General features: G+C 43.8%; 1 protein-coding gene across 1 annotated transcript in view; it reads right to left on the bottom strand.

Moving 5' to 3' along the window:
- Slc12a8 (solute carrier family 12 member 8) overlaps positions 1-21,577 on the bottom strand; it is a 116,377-nt gene that overhangs the window by 30,691 nt on the left and 64,109 nt on the right. Inside the window, exons 5-6 of the mRNA XM_027936002.2 lie at positions 10,337-10,424; positions 8,662-8,749 (exon numbers count right to left, since the gene is read on the bottom strand). Of these exons, the coding sequence (XP_027791803.2) occupies positions 8,662-8,749; positions 10,337-10,424 (176 nt within the window). The remainder of the gene's footprint in view (positions 1-8,661; positions 8,750-10,336; positions 10,425-21,577) is intronic.

The following is a 21,577-nucleotide window of genomic DNA, read 5'->3' as shown; positions in this document are numbered from 1 at the left end:
CGGTGACATTTAAGATGTTCATCTAATTGGTTCCAGCCGAAGCCAGCCAGAGGACAGAGCTGAGAGAAATGACCTCTGCACTCTCATTTGTCCTACCCTAGAGAACTTGACCAGAGGCTGTAATCAGAAAAACTTAAGCAATTTATGAGTCAACACTGGGTTAACAGAAAAATCTGTTTCTCAATAAAAAGGATCACTCACCCCTTGTCCCAGACAGGCGAGTGCAGGAATCACTTTCTCCTGGGCAATGCACTGCAGGATCCGGGGAGCTCCATAGAGTCCTCCCATACAGGAGGCCAGGGACGAGATGTATAAGCCCAGAAGGAATAGGAAGCCCACTAGGGACACCTGTGTGTGAAAGCAGTTTTGTCATTGCTATAGATATAGAAATTTTGGATACTGAAATTTCTCAAAGGTCCATGTGTTGAAGGTGCAGGACACCAGGGTGGCCCTTTGGGAAGGTAGTGGGACCTTTAAGAGTGGGACCTAGTGGAAAGTCCTTTGGTCATGGGGGCTTACCCTCAAAGGGGATTGTGAAACCCCAGTCCCCTCTTCTCTCTTTTGCTTTTTTAGCTGCAAGCAGTTTTGTTCCACCACATACTCCTTGTCCTCGCCATCTGGCATCCCTACCAGAGGCCCAAAGCAATGGATGGATCCACCAGATGGTGGACTAGAACCTCTAAAACCATATGCCAAAATAAACCTTTTCTCTTCAAAGAATTGTCTCAGATATTTTGTTACAGTAAATGAAAGCTGACTCATATAATCATTCACTGCCAGACCCTGTTTCCCCTGGCACTCGCCCACCCACACTCACCTAATTATACACTATAGATTCAGCCTTTGAGTTAAAATTCCCTTTCCTAGCCCCACTCCACCTCATTCCACTATCTCAAGTGAGTCTACCATCACATCTTATAGGGACGACATAGTGGCTCTCAAATTGAACAGGAGTCACACTTATCCACAGGGCTCATCAAAACACAGATTTCTGTCCCCACCCTTAGAGTTTCTCAATAGGTGTGAAGTGAGCTTGAGAATATGAATTTCCAGCAGGTTCCTAGGTGATACTGATGTTGGTGGACTGGGAATCACATTTTGGAGAAGCACTAGCCACTACAATGCCAGGTGGCCTCCTGACTCTAAAGATTTTCTTTCTAAATCATCCCCTAGGCCTCCACCTAGGGTTAGAGGTTAGAGTTACCTCTCTAACCTCAAATCTGATCCTAATGACCCTGCTGTAAACATATCAATGGCTTGATACACAGGCCCTGCACTGTCTGTGCCCTCTTCCTCCCTACCCTGCACATAAAATCATTGGTCAGCATGGTCCGCCTGCTGGAACCCTCTGTCCGCATCCCTTAATCTATCCAGTCTGTCTATTGAACTCCTAATTGAGCATCAAAACTCAGAACAACCTCCCCCCTTCAAGAGGCCATCCTCAAATCCCCTCACAACAGTGGTTGTTCCTCAGTGCCCCATGGCACCTCAACATAATGATAGAATAGTGTCCATCATTGTCTTCACCAACCTGCAGGCTTCCTTTAGGTAGGGCTTCTGTCTTGTTCACCCTTGTGTTCGTGGTGCCCAACACAGATACACAGATAAATGATGAATGAATGATACCCATGACCAATATGGCCCAAAGGCACCAACAGATAGAACAGGAGACGGCAGAGCTGTTCTCCTTGGCGTCAACTTGCAAAAGATCAGTGCTGCCTGCCCTGCAGCTGTGTCCCACACTATCGTGAACCTCTAACCCTCCTGAGCTGGATTCCTTCATGCCTACAGGGAGCCTCTCAGTTTTCTTAATTATTTGTGATACCCTCTCCATCCTACCTCACTGTAGGCACAGTGGTCGGAACTGTGTATTCAAGTGCCTCTTTGTCAACTGTTATGGATGGGTTAGAGACAATTTTCAGCTTTGTCACTTAGACCCCTCTTGAGGAAGGATCTCCATGCCCTACTTTTTTACTTCCTTGCTTCTGCAGTGCACCAGATCTGTGTTGTCAAATTACACTGCACATAAGCCCTTGGCTAGACTTATTTCCTGGCTCATAAATGATCACTAGAGTAATTTGACTGATGAATTCATCAGTCAGGATTTTTGATTGGAAAAAAGAACTGTAAAAAAAATGAATATATTTGTAGGGCACTGGAGGTTCATAGAATCATCAGGAGGCCAAAAGATCAACCTTGGAGAAAGGCAGGACCCAAGCTTGAAGGCACTCCAGTTCCTCCAACTCCTCACCAGGAAGAGTTTGGCCAGCATGCTACCAGCACCCCTGCCATCCTGCAGATGACCTCTCACCAAGTCTTTATCTTTCTCTCATTGGTACACTTGGAGCATCCAATGCCCAGCCTTGGTCATTTGCCCTACCAGGACTGTCAAGGGACAGGCAAGAGAAAGTCTTGTTCTTTGGGCTTTTGAATGGGGTCTCACACCCTTCAAGACCATGCATAGGTAGAATAACTCCCAAATGGTCATGGAAGTCAGAGGCTTGCCAAATACAACTAAAGTCCACTACAGAGCAACATCCTGTCTTTAATTCAGTTGGATTGCCCTTCCCTAAATGTATTATGTCATTCTTATCCCCAGTGAATCTCACCTCTCTTCTTCAATGTCATGGGTTTCTTGGGTTTTTCTCCCTCTCGTTCATTTACCATTTTATTATTACATGAAATTGATGTCATCTGATGTTTCCCATCACTTTGTGTGCTCTGATGGCATTTTGTTATTTTTTCCCCCTGCAGGATAGGTAATGAGGCTCACGGTTTGCCTTGCCAGTGCACCAGGAGCTCCTTAAGGGTAGAAATGAATCGTGTATCTTTTCCCCCTCTGCTCAGCACCTATCACAGAGTCTGGCAAACAGGGCTCAGCAGCTGAATTAATGAGGCACATGACTTATGTGATCTCTGCCCTTGATACCTTACAAAACTGTTAGATAAACTGGTCCTGTGATTAATCCTCCATCCCCTCTGAGATGTGATCATTCATCTGTGACCTTTGTTTCTGTCTTCTCTACCAAATGCATCCTGTGTTGACTGGTTAAAAAAAAAAAAAAGACTCTATGATGAAATTCTATCAAAAGCATTTTGAAAATTTAACTCAGTATTTCTCCACTCTGGCTTTACATAAGAATCACCCCAGAGGTTCTGATTTAATTAGTATTGAATGGGACATAGTTTGTTGATTTTTAAAAAGCCTTTGAGGTGATTCTGATGTGCAGCCAGTGTGAAGGACCTCTGGGCACAGTACATCATATCTATTGCTTTTGCCTTTATAGACTTTTTCCAGAGAGGCAGGCAGGGTATCTCCTTGAATAAATTTGACTGTTTCTTACCTGAAAGGCTATACAGTTCTCCCTGGTATCCATGGGGATTAGTTACACAACACCTAGGATACTAAAACTTTATGGATGGGCTGGGGTTGTAGCTCAGTGGTAGAGCACTTACCTAGCACATGTGAGGCACTGGGTTCAATCCTCAGCCCCACATAAAAAATAAATAAATAAAATAAAGGTCTTTTGTCCATCTACAACTTTAAAAATATCCATGGATTCTCCAGTGTCTTATATAAAATGGCAGGGTATTTACATAAACCTACACACATTCTCCCACCTACTTTAATAAAATGTGAAAGATTAATATGATCCAATACACTGCCTAAATGCAGTGTAAGTGCTAGGTAAATAGACGTTATCCTATATTGTTTAGAGAAATATCTGTCCATCTTCAGGACAGATGCAATGCTTTTTCTAATGTTTTTTGATCCAGGCTAGTTAATACATGGGCATGGGACCTGGGAACATAGAGGGCTGAATACATATTTATGTTATGTTATTTATTTATTTTCATTTAAAGCCTGTATATATACAGGGGATATAGCTCAGTTGGTATAGTGTTTGCCTCACACGCACAAAGCCCTAGGTTCCATCCCCAGCACCACCAAAAAAAGAAAAAAAAAAAAAAAGCCTGTCCTCTTACTTCGAATGGGAATGAGACTCCCCAGTCGGCATCCTTCTATGTTGGGTTGACCTCAGAAAGTCTCTGAGTCTCCAACTCTGCGAGTGCGTGACACTGGTGACTTCATCTTTGGCTAGTCATCCAGAGACACACCCTGGGATTCCTCCAGAACCCTTGGGGCTGGGGAAAGATGGGGGAGTGTCCAAATACATTGTGTTTTTTATGTTCAGTTTGTCAATTGTGTTTAGAATGGCCTGTTCACTGACCACTTTTAGATATAAAACTATTATTCAGTCTCTTTCCTGAAAAATACGTGAAATATTAGTCCACACACACATAGAGAAATTATTTTTTAAAAATCCATTCTATCTCTCTCCCACCAGAATCCAATTCTGCTATTCTGTCATCCATCCATTTAGGAAGAATTTTATGAGGATGGTTATATTCCTGGCATGGTGTCAGGCACAAGGACCAGGCATTAGAGCTACAGTAGTAAGTCATGCGGCTTTGCTCTCAGCCCTTGCTGAACTTAATCATTTTCTCTTCATATTGTACTGAAAGTTTGCTAAAAACGCTAGTAGAGGTTGAAGTGAAAATTTATTTGAGTAGATGTGTGTCAATAGTTTTTTTTTTAATGATGTTCTTGTGTCATATGCCTGTTTGCATTGTCAGAAAAAGCTATCTTTTCAAAATAGTACACAGGTGTGAACTACCCTAAATTCTTTGTTCAGTTAACTACTCATGAAAATAAATAATTATATCTTTCTGCTGTTGTTTTTTTTTTTTTATTTCAGGTCCCATTCTGAGTTTCAGCCACTGAAGGATTCTACCAATTCACTGCTGCTCTCTTCTCTTGGTTTAAAGTCATTTGCAAGGGACTTGTTCTGCTTCATCTTGTCCCTGGGCCCCTTGATGTTGCTGAGGGTGAGTGACATCCTGAAACCCTTACAAGCCCAAATGCATTAATAAGGCAATGTCTTAATAGCCCCTGGGTTTTCTCCCATATCATGTTCCCACAGAGTCATGAGTTTTCTGATTCTCTCCTTACTCCACAGATTAACCCAATGCTGCAACTTTCAGTCCAGTTTTATCTCTCACTTGAGAGCCATTTTTCCATTAAGAGGCAAAGTCCGCTTCACTTCCTGAGAGGCAGCACTGTGTCCATGATGAGAACAGAGGACAGTCAGGCTGAGCTGGTGGCAGATACTGAGCAGAGGACTCGGACCACTCACCATCCACCAGCTCTGTCCCAGCCCCACCTTCCCATGGGCTTTCAAGGTCCCTCTTGAGCCTGTGAAGCCATGACTGCCAAATCTAGAACGGTTAGAGTTCACTGGGGGATTCCAATCTTTACAAAGATACTTTGGGGGTATTATTCCTACTTAATTTGCTCTTATTCTGCTAGTTAGCATGTCCAAGGGTTCCTAAGATACTTAGGCTTTTTAATTTGTAATAAACATCCATTTCCTGGACTATATTTAGGTTTATTTGGAAACATTGATTATTTAATTCTAAAACTGTTCTTTATAAAATTTCTTTCTCTATCACTGAATAATATTGGTATTGACTATTTTAGCTTTTTCTATTCAATTAAACATGGTGAATTTATTGAGGAGAGAGAGGAAGTCTCCCTAAAATAAATATCTCTATCTGTAAAGATATCCCCAAAAGGAGTGTGGAGAGGAGTTAAAGTTCATAAGAAACCATGACGTTACTGAGACTTGACACCCAGGAGCAGGGAAAGAGTTCCTCTGGGGTGGGGATAAAGAGTAAAAAGACTTGGAGAAATTGGGTTTCTTTTGGGTGGGACGCCAAATAATTAGAAATAGATCCCAGCTGGGCGTGGTGGTACACGCCTGTAATCCCAGCGGCTCTGGAGGCTGAGGCAGGAGAATCACGAGTTCAGAGCCAGCCTCAACAATTTAGTGAGGTCTGAGAAACTCAGTGAGACACTGTCTCTAAATAAAACATGAAAAGGGCTTGGTGGTTAAGTGCCCCTGGGTTCAATCGCTGGTATTAAAAAAAAAAAAAAAAAAGGAAGGAAGGAAGGAAGAGGTTGGAGGAGAGATCTGAAAAGTTTTAAGAAACCCAGGAAGGATCAGATTATCTGACCAGCTGCAGATCAGTGGAAAGGAATCCAGGCAGCCTGCAGCCATTGAATAGAGGTGTTCTGGCAAAAAAACACCCAAGAGAAAGAGACAGACATGCATGGAGGAGATTCATGTGAACCAGCACCAGGGGCAGTGTGTTGAGGCTGGCAAGTGTCCATGACTGAAGGTGATACAGCACCAGACAGATGCAGTCTTCCTTCTTCAGGGCTCAGGAAAACTCAGGGATGCTGGCTCAGAACCTAGGCCATAGCTAAATGTGAACCTGAGCCGAGCAGTTATTAAAACTGCATCAGGGCACTGGGTTGTGTCTAGTAAAGCAACTACCCCTGCACCTCTGCAGGTTTCACACTCTCATCTACAGGCTCTGCCCTCCAGGGACTGTTAGTAAAGTCATCTGTGGCCCAGCTTCCTGTCGGAGTGTAGGACCTGCCACTGCAGAGCCAACGAGGGACACCGGAGAACAGGAAAGGAGAAATGTAATCCTCATGTGGAGTGGCTGGCGGAGCAGCAGAGCACCCGTGTGTGGCTGTTTGGAGTTGTCCTGGTTGTTCTATTACTGTTCACTTTCTTGCTGCATCAATCCCTGTTCATGACTGAGAAGCAAGAATAGTCACTTTTTTTCATCACAGTTTTTACAGTCACCTATTCCAGGAAATGGTCTTTCTTCCTCTCCAGGACTTAAATCTCCACTGTCCACCTCAGCTTATGCTTAATAGATACAGTCCTATGGATTATGGCAGGGCCCAGTGTAGCAGGTACTGCCAACCAGCTAAGGGGTGCCCACCTGTCTCACCCATTGGGACAGTTGACATTCCAAAGAAAGTTCCCTCAGTTCGAGTGTCTATTATAGGGTGTGGGTTTCTGCCCACAAAGGCTCTAACATGCTCTCTTTGGAGATGCTTTTGTTCTATTCCTCTCATGGCCTTCCTTGGATAGGAAGCTGCCCACCCTCACACATACATTCTGAGCTTTCCCTGCAAAGATGGGGAAGGAATGTCAAACCAGATGAAAATTCATCTCTTTCTATCCAGATCCGAGTCACTAATAGTTGAAAGGAGCTCTGTGAAGGAATCCACTAGAAAGGAACAAGCTTTAGAAGCCGGCAGGGCTAGCCAGCCACTGTCAAGTTGCAGATGAACAGCAAGCAGTTCTCCCTGGTCAAACAATCCCTCCCCTTCAGCTGTTCCCTTCAATTCCTTAATGCAGGCCATGCTTTTCATTTTACCAGTGGAGAAAAGGCCTTTGGAGGTGAAACTCCAGATGGAAGGTGCATCAGATAAACATAATTGACACAGATTCTTTCCCTCAGAGCAAATCTTGTATGCAGGGGGCCTGAGGCCTTGGGTGCTACAAGGTGGGTGTCAGCTCTTCCTCTGCCTGAACTGCTTCCCCTTTCAAAACCTGCTTTCATACTAAGGTCAAGATCCCTGAAAACAAATATCACCTTTACTTCAACGTCTACATGCTCTAAAAAGAAACCTGTGCTAAGGTGGAAACTAAGCCCAAGTGCAGTTCTAAAAAGTCAGTTCAGAGTCTCCTGGCCCTCTCTGAAGATCAGCTGCTTTGCAAAGCTTCACACCAAGAAAGGAAGGTACTCTCTTCTCAAACATAAGTGGCAACACTCAAGAGTTAACCACGAGAAAAACTCCCTGACTATACTTCTGGGAAAATGATGGGAATCTCAGGATCCATAGATCCTCCAGGAACTTGAGGAGAAGTAGGAATTTCAGGGGAATTTTCAGGAATATGTCTGGAAATCTTATTCTCGTGGGTTTTAATGATGCCAAATAAATGTCCTTGATGTCACATGAGCATCAGCATGCAAACAAGGCTATGGAACACAAGGAATTTGCTAATCTTCTCCTGGCAGAGTGTGTGCCCCAGAAACAAAGACATTGCATCCAAATCAACCCAGACTTCTGAGATTCTAGGGAAAGTCCGAAGGGTGAGGGTCCTGCCCTGCTTCCCTGTCAGGCCCTCCTAGCACTGGGCTCCTCATCTCCTCGGCCTCCCTTCTGTCCCTGTCCCTCAGCACCCACCTTGCTGCTTGTGAGCAGCTTTCTATTCATGATGGAAGGTGAAACTCTTAGCAAAAAAGAGCTCAGTGCAGCTTGCTGAGCTGGGGATTTGGAGCAACCAGATTCTTCTATTTCCGTCCTGATTTTCTTTTCTTTCTTTTTAATTTTTTTTTTTTTTTGTAGTTGCAAATGACAGAATGCCTTTATTTTACTTGTTTATTTTTATGTGGTGCTGAGGATCGAACCCAGTGCCTCATGCATACAAGGCCAGCGCTCTGCTGCTGAGCTACAGCCCCAGCCCTCTGTCCTGATTTTCAACATGAAGAAATGTCTCCGTTATCTAGCCATGTGCACTTGTGTGTCTCTCTGGGTACTATGATCTGTTTCATGGGATCTATGAGCAGAACCTGCACCTTCTCCATCATTTCCGACTCCCCAACACTTCAGCCCTGGAGTCAAGTCTACATGAATTCCCAAGATAGAATTGCAAGGGAGAGGCCACGATTTGTTGATGGGAACAAATAAATGACCCAACAGACCAAGGCCTTTGGGTAGGACTCACCCACCTTTTCAGCTATCAGGAAGTTATAGCGAAGGGCCTCTCGGGTGCAGATGGCGCCCAGCAGGAAGGTGAAGACGATGTACAGAAACCACCTGTGAAACCCGAGAGCAGAGGGGAGCTGCCATCCGACCTGCCCAGCCCCATCCCAACACCACCCCCACCCCTCACCCCTGCCAAACTGCTCAACCTTTGCTTCCTATGGGAATCTGTCTTGAAATGAAAGAGAAAGGGCAGTCACGAAGTTGGCCTGGTGGGGCCTTTTTGTGCTGTTTCTTCTCTAGCACATTTCTTATATATATATATATATATAAAAAAAGTGTCAATGTTTTGTTTCTTTCTTACATTAAAGAAGAAAAACAAAAGGGGTATTGAGGATGTAGAGGTGGGAGGCCCAGCTGGCCTCTAGGCTGCCTGAATGCAGGTCAGGGTTGACCCAAGGCCCCACACCCCGTCCTCCTGGGCAGAGGACATTGAGGTCTGCTGGTCTCTGGTCACAAATAACAGGCTGGGAAGCCAAGTGTGAAAATGCAGAACGTAGCCTGGCCCTGCCCCAAGACACCCTGTAACCCTGAATAGGTCACACAGTCCCTGAGGGTTCCTCACGCATCTGGGCACTGAGAGGACAGGCCAAAGGTTCCTCCTGGGCCTCCTAGCTGTGACCAAAACCAAGACAGCGTTCTCATGTAGAATCCTATTTCTTTTCTCCCCATCATCAACTTTCTCCCTAGTGTCATGATTATCTTCCCAATGTTGTTGCCTTATTTTGCATTATGGTCTGATACCCTGTGCCTGGCCGGTAGAAACAGTGCTACAGCAATAAGCTAAGAGCAGATTTGGTGTTTCTGAAATAGATATATAAATATTATTTAAGTATCATAGTTAAAGTAATAAAAGTGTTCTCAAGTCATGGTCATGTCTATGATCTCATTGTTTGTTTATTTGTTTGTTTTTACATCTCCCCAGTGAAGTTTCCTTCTTGGTCCTGAGAGAAAAAGGAGATTCTGGAAGATCAGAAACAGACTCAAGGTCATCCAGCCTGCTAGTGTGGGTGGCACAATGAAAACTAAAACTCCAGAAGCCCACAACCGAGCTGATCTCTGAGCTTCTACTAGGTGGCTTTCAATATGGTATCTCCTCCTCAGTTCATAAGGCACAAATTTATCATTATCCTTGTCTTATAGAAAAGGAAATGGAAGCTCAGGGAGCGAAGTGAATTGTCCAAAGTCTTACAGCAAATTGGCCACAGAAAACTGGGATACAAGCCCTAATCTGTCTGATTGTGAAGCTCTTCATGTGTATGTTCCTGCCAATGGTCTGAAAATTCAATGGTTTAAAAAAAAAAAAAAAAAAAAAAAACCCAAGTTCAAAATGAGGGTGAGGAAGGGGCAGGGGCAAGGGCGAGAAGCTGAGGAAAAAGGAATGAAAGGCTTTGTCCTGTGCTCTGCATTAATGACCCCCCTCCTCCCAGCATTCCCAGGCGGGTTGGATATGCAAGGGCAGTGTCTGAGCCCACCAGACGTGAATTTTCCAGCCCAGCGAGTATTAAAAGGAGGATCGGCATACGAAATAGATTGGTCACAGTTGGGGCACTCCCAGAACAAAAGGGGCAATCCCCCCTTTTGCCTGGGGTTTTCTCTCCCACTCTCCAGCTTAGACTGATTGCCAGGAGGGAAACTTACGAGATGCCAACAGCTGCTAGGGAGCCCAGGGGGACACTGGCAGCCGGATCCCTGAGGTCGCCTCCCATGTTGAAGCCGGCCATGACTCCTAAAAGACACCCAGACAGGGGTGGGCCCCCTGGTGATGCAGTGCATTCCACGAATCACCTTCCCCAGGGCTGCCCTTCCTCTCCTCCAGGGCCCTGTCCTGGAGGCTCCCCCACATCAAGCCTTCCCTATTTGTGCAGCTTCACAAATAGGCCTCTTCTCAATCTCCCCTGGCAACTGGGGAGGCATCTGCGTGGCCATGAAAGAGACCTTTGTGGTTGAGTGACACTCAGGAGGAAATCTCCTCCAGCTACAAAGGCATCTCATTGCCCAGTACAAAGGATTGAGGGTGAGGGAGGTGTCTTGCAAGTCACACAAAGGTCCTTGTACTGCATGCTGAGCCCTGCCTTTCCAGCTGGGACAATGCCCTGGAGTGGCTCAGCAGCAGCAAAAGGCCTGGCAGACCTCTGTCTGGCAGATTTCCTTGCCTCGGATGCCTACTGATTACACTAGGGATTCAAGCATCCTTGGGGTCAGATACCTCTAATAGTTAGGACCAGAGACCATGTTCAAAGCTCCTGAGCTACCAGAGGGCTCTAAACAAACTCCAAAAACCAATCCTGATGCTGCCAACATGGTACCATCTTTTCCTTATCACCTATAGACCCCAAGAACACTGATGAAAATGAATTGATCCATTACAGTGAAGGACCAACAGCTGAGTCGGCAGTCAAGGATGTTGTCTCTTCACCTATGTGAAAACAACAAAATGGTGTGTTCTGAACATGGAATGAGGGCCCAGGCAATAGCACTCGGAAACTCAATGAAGTGGGCCAGGAAACCTCACAGGGGTGGAGGGTGCACCTCCAGTGTGACCTAAAAAGAGGGGTTGAATGGGCTTAGGGTCAATAAGGATCCCACACTGTCATTCTGGATTTATGAACACTCCCAACCTGACAGGGCCTGTGATAAGTGCCTTACATGTATTTTTGTCTTGTGTAATCCTCAAAACAATCACTTCGGAAAGGTCAAGAATTATTTCCTCATTTTATAGAAAAGTCCTCGAATGGGGTCATTAAAAAAGACTAGGTCACGTTTACTAAGTGGCAAGAGTAGGATTCGGTCACCGTCTAACTCTGAAAATTAAGCTTTCACTTGCTTCTGCTGAAATGCTTCATGGAATCCAAGTGAAGCAGAGTGAAGTCAAAGCTTAGGGTAGAGAGTTACAGTGGAGCTATGTCAAAGAGAACCCTATATGTTGGACCAAGGCTGGGGCCTGCATATACTTTGACCCAGGATCAGTACCACTAGGATTTTATCCAAAGTAAATTAGTCGAGGATATGAGTAAAGCTTTAGTACAAAATTTATAAACACGTGTTTGGAGTGAAGATTAGAAACAACCTAACGTCTAAAAATAAAAGGTTGCCTAAATAAATGTCTCAACAAATACCAGGTCTGGAATATTGTCGGGGATATGCTGTGACATGCAAAGATATTTAAAGCTATTGTTTAGTTTTAAGAGGCATGTTAGAGAGAAAACATATGTTAGGGTCCCATTGCTGTGAAGGAACAGAGAGAAGCATAGAAGGAGCTAGAATGTGTTTCTCAATGTCAACAATGTTATTTCTGGGTGATGGAAGAAGAGATTTTTTTTTTATTGGATTGTTTATATTTTTTCTTAAATTTCTACAGTGATCTTTTTGAAGTGTGTGGAAAAGGATGCTTAAAAGGTTCATTTGTCTAAAATGGCCTGGTAAGTGCATTTTCTTTCCATTCATTCCCCTCTCGCATGATCCTATTAACAGGGTAGTGAAGGGGGACAAGGAATAAATGCCCATATGCAAAGAGAATGGCATCCATGCAGATGAAAGGCCTCCATAAACTTCTTGGACACAGAAGATGACAGAGTGAAAGGGACGGAAAAGAGTGCCTGGCAAGGCTTCTCTTGGGGCTCTCAATACACTGCCTGAAGACAACCAGGGCTGCCAGGTAGATGTCGCATCCTAGACGGGGCCTGCTCAGGAATCTGTCTTCCCCACCCCAGCAGGGAAACAGACCTAAACACCCTGTGGCAGGGGAATCCGTGCCAACCACCAAGGATGGCCAGATGTGTGATGAAAACCAGCAACCAATAAACAAATACCTGCAAAAATAGGGAAGAAACAACTTAAATCAGGATACGGAGAGAATTTTGAAGAAAACCCTGATTAATAACTCCAGATACATCCCAGGAAATATTCTACCTGTAAAATAAGATGCAATGAGGAAGCTGGGCATGGTGGGGCACATCTGTAATCCCAGCAACTCAGGAGCCTGAGGCAGGAGGATCACAGGTTGAAAGCCAGCCTCAGAAACTTTGTAAGGCCCTAAGCAACTTAGCAAGGGCCTGCCTTAAAATAAAAAATAAAAAAGGCTGGGGGTGTAGCTCAGTGGCTAAGCACCCCTGGGTTCAATCCCCAATGCTTCCTCACCAAAAAAAAAAAAAATGCTATAAAAAAAATCCCACTAGAAAAAAACATTTAGAAATTAAAAATATTAAAAAATATAAAAAATATGAAGGATAAAATTAAGTAAGATGAAGAAAGTAGAAAATTTGAGTGAATTCAGACAGAAATCTTACAGTCACAATAGCCAACTAATATGAGATTCAGAAAACAAATACAAATAACCAGGTAGGTGACAGATGTAAATGTCCCTAAACCAAAGAAGACACAAGTCTTCAGACTGAAATATCCCACTGAGCACCCTGCACAAAGAACTAAATAAAAAAAAAAAAAAAAAATCACACCTATATGTTATCACTGTGAAATTTCAGGAGAAATCCTAAAGGCTGCCAGATGTAACAACTGAACACTCATACAGTGTTATGGCTTGGATCTTAAGAATTAAAGGCTTGGTCTCCAGTTGATGTCACTAGTAAGAGTTGGTAGAACCCTTTACCATGTGGAGCTTGGTGAGAGGAAGTGAGGTCACTGGGGGTGTGTCCTTAGAGACCCTGCCTCTCATTTCCTAGCTGCCATAATGTAAGCAGCTTTGCCTCACCACACACCACCTGCCATGATGTGCTACCCACCACAGGACCACAGTGCTAGGACCAAGTGACCATGGACCAAAACCTCTGAAGCCATGAGCCAAATAAATCTTTCCTCTTTTTGTTTCTCTCAGGTGTCTTCCTACCACGACTGAAGGCTCTCTGACACACATAAAATCTAACCCTGCACTGGCATCGGACTTCTCCTCTGCAACACTGAATGCTGGAAAACACAGGAGCACCAACTTAAAAATTTTGAGGGAAATTTTTTTTTTTTGAATTTTGAATTATGGCCAGATTACCAAATAAGTGAAAGTTAAGCATATAAGAGTCCAGAAACTTTATCTCCCCCATATCTTTCCTGAAGAAGCTACAGAAGTGCATACTCGAGCAAAATGAAGACAGAAACCATGAGAAGAGAAAACACAACATTCAGAAATAGTGGTGATAACTCAGTGCTGAAGTAAAATCCCAGAATGACAGCTGGACAGCAGAAAAAGAAGCAGGGGTTGGAGCAAAATGATGGACACCTCGGGAGGGAGGCTTCCGGATAGGAAATGTACTCAACAAAAGAGGCCATCCATTAACACACTGAATGATTTTAAGGGATACACTGACTACTTGTTTTAGCAACAAGAAAAAAGAAAACTTATTAAAACCCCAGGAAGCCAGGTGCTAGAGTGCATGCCAAAACCCCAGTGATTTCAGAGGCTGAGGCAGAATGATCACAAGTTTGAGGACAGCCTTGGAAAGTTAGTGAGACCCTGTCTAAAAATATAAGGTGGGGGATAGGGATATAGTTCAGTAATAGGGCACCCATGGGTCCAATCTCCAGTACCTCAAAAAATAAAATAAAAAGAAAAAGAAATTATAGGAAAAGTGAACAAGAAAGTTAAGTCAAGGTCTAAATATAAAGCAAACTAGAACATGAGATGATCCTAACTCATAAAAGCTAACAAACATTAACCCATTTGGCCATGATATTGGAAACATTCTCCCTAAATGGCATAAGGACCACATCAAAATCACAGGGAGGAATGGAATTCTTTACCTTATTACTTTTTTTTTTTTTTTTTTGGATTAAACCCAGGGTCACTTAACTACTGAGCCACATCCCTAACCCTTTTTAAAAATATTTTATTTAGAGACAGGGTTTCACTGAGTTGCTTAGGGCCTCACTAAATTGCTGAGGCTGGCTTTGAACTTGCAATCCTCTTGCCTCAGCCTCCAGAGCCACTGAAATCACAGGTGTGTGCCACCACACCCTGCTTTCCCCACTACTTGGCTCCTCAGTGAACAGGGTCATAAAGTACGTGTTAATTGGTTTTAACTTCAGAAATTGACCTATAGACAGTATAGAGGACATGACTATAGTTATAAAGCAGAATTTGAATATTAGCTACATTGACTTTGTAAAAATCAGGATATAGTTAACTGATATTAGGAAGTGAAAAGAAGCAAATGAAGTAGAAGGAATTAAAAACAAACCTAAAATCTTTCACAGAGCAATGTGAGGGAAAATAACGCCCCATGATGGTCTCTCAGAAAGATTTAATGGCTGTTATGTCACAAACTGAAATTAATCCAATAAGAAAACCTGAAAGTGCTTCAAGCAACGCCTTGGACTAGCCATTAAATTTGTTAGGTAGACAAGGAAAACACTAACGAACATTTATATACCTGTTACAATGAATTTAAACTGAACTCTGTACTTATGATGTATCTTGTCATCATGAATTTGAGTTTCTAAGTGTTTACTAAGGAGAGCAAAGACATTTCCAATATTTCATAGTTCCAAAGACTTAACTTACAACCTTAAGACAAAATGGTTAATAGGTGGAGGGTGGGAAGTGGGTGTATAACTGTGTGTGTTCACTTAAAGTTGTAAATAACATTTTTCACAATTTTGGACCACTTACTTGAGAACAATCAAACTTGTTGTTTTCCTGATATTGCTCTAAAAGCTCAAATATGAAAAGATGATGCAGATTCCCTTAAAATGAGGACAGTAACTAAAGCATTCCTTAAATATAAAAATATTGTACAAATAAGATAAAATGACTATTATCAGTCTTAAAATACAAGACAGAATCTCTCCTTCCCAACAATAAGGAGTGGAGGAATGAAGCCTAGAATTAATAAAATAACAGAGATTTAAATATGTTATTTAAAGTTATCAGGGTAACCAACAAAATAACTAAGAACAAAGATGTAACTGTCAAAAATTGGGGAGTGGATGGGGAGCATGTAAGTAAGCTAAACTCCACACTTCCTAGTACGGGGTCAATGTACAATGTCTGGCTTTGACTAATCAATCAGGTGACAGGTATAATTGTATTGTTCTGTGATATACAATTAACTCTTTTTAAATTTTTTTAAATATTTATTTTAGTTGTAGTTAGACATAATAGGTTTATTTTATTTATTTATATGTGGTACTGAGGATCGAACCCAGGGCCTCACATGTGCTAGGCAAGTGCTCTACCACTGAGCCACAACCCCAGCCCACAATTAACCCTTAAAGTACTGAAGTGGTTGCCGCTCAACCTAGGTGCCCTTCAACAGATGAATAGATAAAGAAATTGTGGTATATATACACAATGGAATATTACCCAGCCTTAAAGAAGAATGAAATTATGCCATTTGCCAGTAAATGGATGAATTTGGAGGGAAATAAGTCAATCCCAAAGCCAAATGTTTTCTCTGATATGCAGATGCTAATTCACAATGAGGGGGTGGTGAAGAATAGAGGTACTTTGGATTAGACAGAAGGGAGTGATGGGAAGGGAGGGAATAAGGGGGTATGAATGCTAGTAGAATGAATTGGACATTATTACCCTATATACACATATAATTACATGACCAATGTAACTCTACATCATGTACAACCAGACGAATAAGTCATACCCCACTTACGTATGATGTGTCAAAATGCATTCTACTCTCATGTATAACTGATTAGAACAAATTTTTAAATTAAAAAAATTAAAATAAAAACAAACAAACAAAAATGGGTTGCCCTTATGGATGGATATTTCAGGTGTAAGAGGCAGGTATGAGGCCTGGAGTTGTAGCTCAGTGGTAGAGCAGTTGCCTAGCAAGCATGAGGCACTGGGCTCAATCCTCTGTACCACATAAAAAATAAATAAATAAAGGCATTGTGTCCGTCTACAACTAAAAAAAAAAGAGAGACAGATATGAGAATACTGTCTTGTACTATAGCTCCTATACTGAGATATATATTAATAGATAGATCGGTAGATGGATATACACACACACATATAGGGAGAGATTTTTTGGTGTGGTTTTTTTTTTTTTTTTTTTTTTTTTCAGTCATGTATAGGTTTGGATCCAAAAACAAGGAATGCTATGCCCAGGACCTGCCCTAGTCTCACCAGAGCTCTGGGGCCAGGTCCTATTGCCTATGCTCTGCTCAAGGTTAGGAGCCCCACACTTCGCTGCCAAATAAACCTGATGTCCAGGGTTTCCCAAGCTTCAGCTCCATCCACTGCCACCACCCCTTCCTGGACCTCCCAAATTCTGATACCCTGCAAGGGACCCATAGCACCAGGTTGACTGGGTGCTGTGTCTCCCCCGGCAGGCCACATTGCCTCCCACCCCTTCCAGGGACTCATCCTGCCCCCAGACCCTGGCAAATGTTTATCCATTGATCCAGCTTTGTATGATTACATACCACTCTTTATTTCTTGCCATTTTAGTACATCCTGCAGTTTTTCATGTTCTTTTGGTAATTTCTTGTTTGTTTGTGATACTAGGCATTGAACCCAGGGGCACTCTACAACAGAGCTACGTCCCAGCCATGACATGTCATTTTGTACACTTTCCTTCAGAGCGTTTGTGAAAGTTAATTCATGAAGACCATGAGGGAAAGAAAAAAAAAAAAAAAAAAGAAAGTGAACCCAGGGGCTCCTGCTGACACAGGTCAGAATGGAGGTCAGGCACCCTGCTCTCTAGAGGACCAGATGTGAAAGTGTGAGGCAAGTGCTCTGCTTCTGACATCACAGCCCTTTTTATTTTTTATTTTGAGAAAGGCTCTTGCTACATCACCCAGGCTGGCCTTGAACTTACGGTCCTCCTGCCTCAGCCTCCCTCGTAGCTGATGATTATAGGAGTGCACCACCTGGCCGGGTTATATATATATATATACACTTCTACCAAGGAAAGTGACTGATTCACCCTAATTGCTTCCTGCTTCTAAACAGGCTCTGTATTCATAACAAACGCCCTTTCCTCCTCCCCCACATCCTTCCCACAGGCCCTCCGGGCTGGCCCAAGTAGAATACTAGCTGGAATCCTGGGCAGTGGGAGGAGAAAGGACTGACACCTACACAGGAATGAGCCAACCCAAATAGGACCACAAAGTGACCGTTGAGACAAAGCAGAGAAGCCAGAAAGTAGATAATGAGAATCACAGACACAGAGACCCAGAGACAAGGAGATGGAGGCAGCTCAGACTCCAGAAGGGAAGCTTTCTGGGTGTGTCCTGGGGGGCCAAGGAGGGTAACTGTGTCTCTGCTGGCAAAGTGCACACGTGGTAGGGGGGCTTGCAACTGGCGGCTGTCACTTCCAGAATTCTACCCTTGTACTACTCCACAATTCTTGAGCAGATGTTCTCTAGTTCCAGTGAATTATAAATGTCTTGCCAGCTAGATCTAGAAAAATTATTTTGATTTAGTGTGTGTTTGCCTGTCCTTGCTAAGTGTTTCAGAGATGCTTTGCTTTCTTTCAGCTTCCGGTGCAATTTTAAAATATCATCAATGACGTTAGAACTAGATTTAGACGTGGTGCGTAGAACAAAACAGATACCCGAGCATTAGTGTCCAGATGTCTTACAAAGATTTTATTTTTTAAAAGTTTCCCAACTGCTAGGTCTGGTGGTGCTGTAATTCCAGCAACTCAGGAGGCTGAGGCAGGAGGATTGCAAGTTTGAGGCCAGCCTCAGCAACTTAGTTAAACCCTGTCAAAATAAAATTTAAAAAGACTGGGGAGGGGCTGGGATTGTGGCTTAGTGGTACAGCGCCTGCCTAGCACATGCGTGGCCCTGGGTTCGATCCTCAGCACCACATAAAAATAAATTAATTAAATAAAGGTATTAAAAAGTTAAAAAAAAAAAAAATGGACTAGGGAAGTTGCTCAGTGGTAGACTGCTTGCCTTGCATGAATGAGTTCCTGAGTTCAAGTAACAATAATCATTATTATAGGTATTTAGAATAAATACGTATAACTTAAAATTATAAGTTAATTCTATAAATAAAATTACAAAAACAAGCATTATGATAATTATGAAGCTTCCTTCCTTTCTCCAGCTCCTGCTTACAAATCCATCAGAATGAAGTGAAGCTTGCCCCATCCTCAGGTTGTCCTTTCTTGGTCTATTTCTTAAACCAGGGATCCCCATTCTGGTTCAACAGGTTCTCGTCCTCTTGCTGACAAGACATATAACTTGTGAGGAGACCCAGGGGATGGCTTGGGAGGACAGGAGTAGGGGACTACGTGGGGTCAGCACTATGGCCTGGGGGGTGGAGGGGAGTGACCTCTGGGCACCTGACCCAGAGCAAGGGGCCATGGGGCTGAGGGTGCTGCAGACAGCAATCTGAGATGCCCAGCAGAGCTTCCCAGGGTGTGTATGTGAGCAGGAGGGGAGCCAGGCTTAAAAGATCAAAGGGCATCACAGAAATCACAGGAATCTTGACAAGGAAAGGTGGCTAGGGACACTCTGGCAAAAGCTGTTGGTTTCTCATCACATTTTTGTTGTTGTTGTTGTTGGGTGTGGTCAACCACAGACCCATGTGCTTGCTGCCTGTGGCCAAAGAGGCTCTGATCCCTTCCAGTAAGAGTTTGGGATCTGGGGACAAGGGTTATGTGACTTCACACAACTGGTATTTTTCTCAGTGAATTTCCATTTCCTAGTTCCTCCATGGACCAGGTCCTGGTCCCCTGGAGTGGCTGCAGTTGTAAGGGTGTGTTTGTGAAAATCCTGTAGGGAGAGAGATGTTTGTTTTCCAGTGAAAGTTTGGTGGTGTAGCTTGGAGAAGGAAAGTGCTTTGAGAAACAAAGCAAAGGCAGTCGAGGCCAAAGTCCCACCCCTACCCCTGAAGCCACCACACAGTGTGGTAGAGCCCAGCGCAGTGAGGACAAGAGGTTGTTCTGCATCAACCCAGAGCGGCCACCAGCACCTAATCTTCAGCTGCTCTTCGGAAGTCTCCTGCCTTTGGGATAAAATGTCTGAAGTAACTTAAGTCATATGTCCTGGGGTGGCGGGGGCAGAAGTGTCTGTTCTTCAAAACCTCTCTCCCCTCTCCACTGCCTGGAGGTTCTCTTGTTCCAGAAGAGGATGGCGTTGGAGGAAGCCCCAGCCATGACTCACTCACAGCTAATCCTAGGCGAATCTATCACCATGGAAACTGCCAATCATCCATGCTTTTCATAGCTCAACCAAACATCTGCCAGGGGGAAACAAGTGGTACAAATCATCCATCCTGCCTACCATGTTTACATTGGGGTCCTGGTAAACAGAGAGAACCAGGGGAGGGCAACCCCCACAGCAGACAATAGCCCAACTCCACTCACTAATTAGCTGGTGACCTTTATCAAGTCCTCCTAAGCCGCTCTGTGCCCCTCCTTCCCCAGTTGGTAAAGGGAAGGATCAGTGATTCTCAACCTGATTGGGCTGACAGGGAATGGGAGGACAGGAAAACCCATCCCTTAAGAGGAGCGAGCTGAAGAAGACTGTGTAGTGACAGCCTATTCAGTATTATAATATTTGGAATATTACAAAATAAAACTTTCATAACTTAAACCACACACACAAAAAATAAATCTTGACTAGTATTCTTAGGTAGCAATTATTCTCAAACGCACCCATCCCTGGGGCAGAATCTTCGGTGTCTCTGAGGTTTCTGATAATGATTACCAATAAGGAATATGGGTCGGGGGGTGTGGTGGAGCACGGCCGTAATCCCAGCAACAGGGGAGGCTGAGGCAGGAGGATCACAAGTTCAAAGCCAGCCTCAGTAGCAAGGTCCTAAGCAACTTAGCAAGACTCTGTCTCAAAATATAAAATAGAAAGGGCTGGGGATGTGGCTCAATAATTAAACACCCCTGGGTTCAATCCCCAGTACAAAAAAAAAAAAAAGAAGAAGAAGGAGGAGGAGGAGTATGGGCTTAAAAGGCAATAAATTGAAGAGGCTGGAGGTGTGGTTCAGTAGTAGACAGCTTGCCTAGCATGCATGAGGTCCTGGGTTTTATCCCTGATACCACAAAAAAAAAAAAGCAAATTGAGAGTTGCTGAACTAGCTGATTTTATCTCTCCAACTCTGGATTGCTGGGGGCATCCTCAAACCTCAGGCCACTGCTAATTCCTGTCTGAAAGAAGTGTTGGAAAGGAGGTTCTACACCCTGGCCCCCAACTCACATCAGGCTTCCTCTCTTTTAACAGGACTAGGGGCCCTCAGAGGCAAAGGAGGATATGCAAACTATGGGAAAATCAGGGCTCTCCTGGGGTGCCCAAGGACACGCTGAGATGACTGCCTCTGGAGCATGATCAGCCAAGAAGTCCCCACAGTCCCAGTCCCAGGTGTAACTGTTAACCTGTATCTTGACCCAGCCTTCACCTGGAAGGGACTCCCTGCCAGACCCCAGGGAACTTCCCTAGGGGAGTCCCATGAATATGTGCTCAATTAGAGTGTGGGAGGGGAGGGGTTGGAAGGGGGCTAGAATGTGTCAGATGTGAAATTTTCTTATTCCTTCTCTTTTCTCCCTTTCCTCTTCTGTCCATTGAAGAGGAAACTGACCTAGATTCGATGGCCTTGGGGAAGATGTGCAGCAGAGAAGAATCAGAATTCATCTGCATACTGTTTTGACTTGACTCCATAGCCTGGGCCCTTAGATTTTAAAAGATTGAAGAAGTAGAAAAGAACCAGGCAAATGGCTGGGACAGCGTGGGAGACAAGAACAGGAATTTCCACATGGTATATGGGGCTCAGCCAAAACAAAAATTCCAGGATCCCTTGATAAAAAAACAAAACAAAAAACAGCACTTGCAAAGCCTTAAACATGGGGCCCAGTGTGACTGCATCAATCAATTCCCATGTAGCTGTCCCTGGGCAGACGTGTCCCTGGACAAGGAAAGAGAAGCCCAGAGGTTCTGAAGAAATGGGGA

The sequence above is a fragment of the Marmota flaviventris genome, chromosome 8 (assembly GCF_047511675.1).
Source record: "Marmota flaviventris isolate mMarFla1 chromosome 8, mMarFla1.hap1, whole genome shotgun sequence".
Lineage (NCBI taxonomy): Eukaryota > Metazoa > Chordata > Mammalia > Rodentia > Sciuridae > Marmota > Marmota flaviventris.
This window is presented reverse-complemented; position numbering and strand designations above follow the sequence as displayed.